Source organism: Solanum lycopersicum, chromosome 10 (assembly GCF_036512215.1).
Source record: "Solanum lycopersicum chromosome 10, SLM_r2.1".
Taxonomy (NCBI): Eukaryota; Viridiplantae; Streptophyta; class Magnoliopsida; order Solanales; family Solanaceae; genus Solanum; species Solanum lycopersicum.
In genome coordinates, this window is record NC_090809.1 from 47,588,876 (window position 1) to 47,595,650 (window position 6,775).

The window sequence follows — 6,775 nt, forward strand, 5'->3', positions numbered from 1 at the left end:
TATACACTCAATGCAGTACTGACTATTTCATTCATTTTGTGATCTTAATATTACATGGTTGATTGTGAATGTTTATAAGTTTAAGTAGAATGTCTTATATAAATATTAAGTAAAAAAAGTTCAAATTTTTCGCAAAAATTAACCTAGATGAAGTAGCGATGACGTATGTAGGCTTGTCTGTGACCTCTGAGAGGTCAATTACGCCGGTCACGTCAGGGGTCTAGACCCCGGTCGTGACACAACAACCATCACTAAAGAGCTACAATCATGATACAACAGTCTAGGTGACGCTTCCAGCGCATCCTATAATTGGTCAAATGTATAAGACCTGAATTTCCTAATGGATCCACTACTAAACTATGAAAATGAATCATCTAAAAAGTATGAGCATTTTCTCACCATGGAGGCTAACATGGTTTATGGTGGAGGCGAGTTATCTGAATTCTCCCCCATATTGGTGTTCAATACTGCTCCATAAAATAAACTGGCTCTTATGTTTAAAAACATACAGATTAGTGCTCAAAAATTAGCTTTTTAAATAGCTCTATAAAAATCATTATTTCCTCTTTGATATATTAAAGCTAGCCATAGGCTCAGTGGAAGTCTAGCGTCTTTTCCATCTCAAAAGATTGAAATTATATGTCAATCCTTAACGACTACTTAATTCCCTTATAACTCTTGAGAAGTGAACTCAATTTGATACTCTTTGCTTACTTGAAAATTTAACTCTTAGGAAACACTTAGTTCCCTTATACCTTTTGAGAAATTAGCTCAACTCTTTAATCTTTATTGACTTGAATTTAAAGTCTTTAAACAAAGTGAAAAAGTTTGTGAAAGACATTAGAAAACATGATAACTTGAACTTTTCCTGCGCAAAAACCAAACTTTCAAAAGTCATATCTCCCTCATACGATCTCCGGAATTCGAAATATTGGTGTCGTTGGAAATATCTTCCGATGAGATTCCAAAGCATATAAAAAATTAACTGAAATTCCTCCAGAGTTGGAATTATGACCATTTGAAAATGACCAAAACTCACTTTGTAATCTGGAAATTTTCCAGATTTCATACTTATTTTCGAATTTGATTCTTCTTGTTTATCTTAGCTTAACCTTAGTTTATCTAGAATACGAGATGTAACATTAATATTTTTCTTCTCTTTCTTATCCCTCTACAACCATCCTTCTAATTTCATACCTACTGAAAGAGGGTCGATTAATTTTTACCGAACACCACTCTAGGAAGTCTTACAAACGTCTGTAAAACTCAACCTACTTTACACTCACGAAACTGACTAAGTATAGAAATACTTAGAAAATAATGTTAAACAACAAGCAGACTTTAGAGGAACCTGTCCCAATCTTTATTAATCTCTAATTGATACAAAGGAAGATTTCACGAAATAGTGTAAGGCTAAAAACACTCTGTCTCAGCCTTAGACGAATTTCCAACCTTAAATAAAAATTCTACACAATGGCAGTTACCTGCGGCGGTTACAAATGACACTTGTCAGACACCTGTCATCACAGGGTTCAAAACTAACTTTCCAACAGCTATATTTCTAACAGATAGAATCTAATTCAAATTACATTCTTATCTAAACGAAATACTAATATTCTAAAACTTAGAATATTTTAGGCTTCATTCAAACACTTAGAATATTTCTTCCTGCTTCAAACAGTTAGAATATTTTAGTTGTCTTCCAACACTTAGTTTTATTTCAGTAATTCGAGTGAACTGTCTTTGTTCCTAAAATAGTCAAGTCTTCACAAGCTTGCCTTATCATGCTATCTTGCCAATTCCCTTACCCCACATGTAAGCCATTGACGTTCAAGCTGCCTTGCCAACACCCAAGCACCTTGAACTTGTGTTGTACTTTTTTGCCATCATCCATGTGAAGACCAATGCCCAGGTCCTTGACATGTCTGCACGTAGTTAGATCAAGTACTTTGCGGGTCACAGAACACCCGCACCACTTCAACTCGATGTCCTCATCGAGACTGTATGAAGACATTCCTGGATCTGAGCATCAAACTGCCATAAGTCTTTTGCCTTCTCCCAAACTGCATCAGCTGCACTCTTGCCCTTCCAATGAACAAAGAATTATGTCTTTGTATTTTTCTTACTAGTTCCCAAAACCGGAGAGCAAGGATCTTCTCAATTTCAGCATCATATTGTGTAGGTATTGATGGAGGATCCCTCTTTGACTTGTTTCTCTCCGGATCATCTGCATCTGCAAAGTAAGGTTTCAAGAAACTCACATGTAAAGTGGGATGAATTTTCAACCTTTCTGGCAGCTTCAACCTATAAGCCACTTCGCCCACTCGTTTCACCATATCGAATGAACCATCATACTTAGGAATAAAACCTTGATGTCTGGTCTTACTTACAATCTGTTTCCAGATATGTGAGGTAAGATTCAGTAACACTTTATCACCCACATTGAACTCAACTGAGAGACGATGTTGATCAACATACTCCTTCATGCGCCGCTGAGCCTTGCGCAAGCTATCCTATGCGTCAGATAACATTTCAAGTCTGTCCCTTGCAACCCTGTATGCTGCTTCACACTTTCCCTGATCTTTAGATTTGGCAACATCTAGTAGCGTCATAGACTGTCTGCCTAAAACGATTTCAAAAGGGCTCATTTCTAATGCAGACGACTTGTGCAGAATATAGCAAAACTGCGCAGTGTCTAACAATGTTACCCAATTCCGTTGACTTGTTGTTACATAGTGCCTCAAGTATTCTTCCAACAAGTGATTAATTTTTTCCGTCTGCCCATCTGTTTATTGATGATTTGCAGTAGAAAATTTTAATTAAGTTCCCATCATATTGAACAATGCTTTCCAAAATCTACCATTGAACCATGTATCTCTATCACTCACAATATCAGCCGGAACACCAAAATACTAAACGACATGTTTGATGAACAAATTGGCAGCAACTTAAGATGAGCATAATTCAGGAGCAGCAATAAAAACAGAATATTTTAGAAAACCTGTCAACTACCACCATGATAGATGCTTTGCCATCTACTTTAGGGAATCTATAAATTAAATCCATGCTTACTGATAGCCATCGCCTTTCAGGAACAGGCAAAGGTTGCAGCAAACCTGCTTCCTTCTTACGTTCTGTTTTGTCAATTTGACAAACATGACAAGTTTTGACATATGCCTCTATATCGTCTTCAATCTTCTACCAAAAATAAACATGAAAAAGTAAGGCTAACATCATTTCAACACCAGGATTTCCATCCCAAGCAGAATCATGCGCTTGTTTCATTAAATCTTTGCGCAACCCGCCCTGATTTTGTACAAAGATTCTCTGCCCTTTAAAATAGAGAAGATCGATCCAATACCTTCTCATTTTCCATCTTGCACTTGACCCATCCATTTAAGATATAATGAATCATTTGCAGCACACAACCTGATTCTATCATAGAAATCAATTTCAAGCTTTGAAATCAAATATACTGCAACAAACACTTCTTTTTTACTCTGCGCATCAGTAACCTGGTTGTGTTTTCCTGGTTTATATTCCAACATGAAATCATATTCTGCCACGAATTCTTGCCACCGTGCTTGTTTAGGACTCAACTTTTTCTGTGTCTTGAAAAATGTATTTGCTACATTATCAGTTCTTACTACAAATCGAGTACCCAAGAGATAAACTCTCCAAACCTGCAAACAATGTACCACTGCAACCATTTATTTATGTGTTGAGTATCTCTGTTCAACATCATTCAATTTTCTACTTTTAAAGGCCATTGGATGACCTTCCTGCACTAATACCCCACCAATTGCCTTGTCTGACGCATCAGTATGCACTTCAAATGGTAACTCAAAATCGAGCAATTTGAGTATAGGTTCTGATGCAATAGCAATCTTCAAATTTGGAAATGCTTCATCACACCGTTCAGACCAAACCCACTTTGTATCTTTCTTCAACAAATCTGTCAAAGCCGCTGCCCTTTTTGAGAAACCAGCAATGAATTTTCTGTAATAGTTAGCCAAGCCAAGAAACGACCTCAAATCCTTCACATGATGAGGTGCCTGCCAATAATCAATACCTTGCACTTTTTTAGGATCCATTCGATCTTTGTTTTTACTAAAAAGATGCCCCACGAATTTTATCTTTTGTTGAGAAAACTCACACTTTTCCATCTTGACATAATGTGTGTATTTTCTCAACTAAGACAGAACCAAACTTAGGTGACTAACATGTTCCTCCAATGTTCGACTATAAATGAAAATATCAACTATATAAAAAACAATAAAGTCATCAAGATAGTCAAATAGTACATTATTCATTAAGTTGTAAAATGTTACTGGAACATTAGTCAGCCCAAATGTCATTACAAGGAGTTCTTATTAACCATATCTACTTACACATGTTGTTTTTGGTTCATCACCCTCTTGTATGCTAACCTGCAAATAACCTTCTCTGAGATCAAGTTTTGTGAACCAGCATGCCTTACTCAATCGATCCATCAAATCCTTCACCAACGGAACCGGATACTTGTTCTTTATAGTTGCCTTGTTCAGCGCCCTGTAGTCTACACACCATCGCATCGTCTCGTCCTGTTCTTTTAAAAAATAAAACAGGAGCACCGTATGGGGCTTTAGATGGCTGAACCAATCAAGCATCCAACAACTCATTCAATTGTTTACGTAACCCAACCAATTCTTTAGGAGCCATACTATAAAGAGCCTGTGCAGGAGCAACCGTACCAGGCAACAACTCGATCTTATGATCAATATCCCTCCTTGGTGGTATTTTCTTTTGTAATTCAGGCGGCATAACATCAGCATACTATTTCAGAAATTTAGCAACACAATTAGGCACTTCCATTTTTACATTAGGTCTCACTTCGACCAAGGCAGCAAGTATAGTGTCATCACCCTTCTTCAGACCTTTGTCGATTGACATAGCAGACAACAACATTCCTTTGTCTTTCTTCTTTATAACTTTATTAATGTTCCCAAATGGATGAACTCCTTTGAGAAATCTTGCATTGCTTCCATTAATGACCATGACTCCAACTATGTGAGGAAACGGAACAAACTGGAACTTTCTTAGGAAATCAATCCCAAGTATGATTAAAAAGTCACCAAGCGGCATTACCATCAACTTATGTTTTCCCACCCAACTTGCAGTCGACATAGACACACCATAAGCCATGCCCATAATGGCTTGTTCCTTAGCATTGACTAATTTGAAGTAGGAAGGACATTTTGTAGAAATTTTCACATCTACAAACGTATGAGTGGCCCGTGTATCAACCATTGCCATCACACATTTTTCTTTCACTTTCATTTCTATATGAATTAAGGACGTTTCAGGATTCGAAGTGCTAGACATTTCCCCAAGTTTATTAATCCCTGTAATATGATTAAAGGACAATCCCAATAGGTTTGCCACTGCAGCCACGATTTCTTCATCCTCCTCCCTTTGGTTCATATTTCCAGCAAGCAAAGCATTCACTTTTACCCGGTTTGGACAAGATTTGGCCAAATGAGGACCACCACAAGTCCAAAATCCCTTAGAATTTCCATCTTTGTTCCTTGGCTTGTCTTTCCCATTCTTCATTTGTGTTTTTCCTTTGTCATTTGTATAGTCCTTACGACTGTCCTTTTTCCTTTCCCCTTTCTTCTCATTTTTTTTCTTAGTGTTTGAAGTGGAGGAACATCTGTCAAAGGACGAGTTGTCCGGAAATCAATGAACGAATCTGCAGCACCAATTGCACTGCGCAGATCCTTAACATTCTGCCTCTGTAGTTTCTTTTGAGCCCAGCCTTGCATACCCGAGATGAAGTTGTGTAATTTATCCTCATCGGATATATTTTTTATGCCTAACATCACAAACGTAAATTCTTTAATGTATTCCCTCACTGAACCCGAATGCCTTAGCCTTTTCAATTTATCCCTTGCAAGACAAGATGCGTTGCTAGGAAGAAATTTATCACGCATTTCTTTTATTAATTTATCCCAGGTAACAATTCTAGGACGACCAGCACTTACATCATCGGCATTTCGAGTCCTCCACCAAAGTTTAGCATCACCCGTCAAATACATTGTGGTAATATTTAACTTGTCAGCGTCAGGCACCCTTGCAACAGTAAAATACTGTTCCATGTCCCAAATGAAATTTTCCAGTTCTTTAGCACTTCTTGCGCCACTAAAGGCCTTAACTTCTTCAATCATAACCTTACATGATTCAACATGATTGGAACTCAACGTAGCCATAGCCCGACACAATACAATGATTTCTGCACAAAGATTCTCATTTTCCTTCTGTAATCCCTCAAGTTTTTGCGTAGTGTGGTACGAAAATCCAAGATTTCAGTGATATAATTATCAACACTCTGTCGATATACACAAATCTCCCCCTGAACTTTCTCAGCGTCAACTCTCAAATCAATGACTTGTCTAAATAAATCCACAAACATAGGGTCTCCTAAAATATCCTCAGTAAACCTCACAAAGGATACAATTTTTCTTGCTACTTCCCACAGTTCTGCGTTCTTCACCATCGTTCAACCGTGCTCTGATACCAATTGAAAGAGGGTCTATTTATTTTTACCAAACATCACTCTAGGCAGTCTTACAAACGTCTAGAACATTCAGCCTACTTTACACCCACGAAATTGACTAAGTATAGAAATACTTTAAAAGAAAAGTTAAACAACAAGAAGACTTTACAGGAACCTGCTCCAACCGTTATTAATCAGTAATTAATACAAAGGAAGGCTTCACGAATTAGTCTAAGGCTA

General features: G+C 37.4%; 1 protein-coding gene across 1 annotated transcript; it reads right to left on the minus strand.

Moving 5' to 3' along the window:
• Nucleotides 1–5,588: 5,588 nt before the first annotated feature.
• LOC104649744 (uncharacterized) lies at nt 5,589–6,248 on the minus strand. The gene has a single exon (XM_010329280.1). It carries the CDS (start codon nt 6,246–6,248, stop codon nt 5,589–5,591), a length of 660 nt encoding a protein of 219 aa, XP_010327582.1.
• Nucleotides 6,249–6,775: the final 527 nt, after the last annotated feature.

What these genes read in the sequence shown, in the direction of transcription:
- LOC104649744 (XM_010329280.1), bottom strand. Translation starts at nt 6,248, where the DNA reads ATGGCTACGTTGAGTTCCAATCATGTTGAATCATGTAAGGTTATGATT.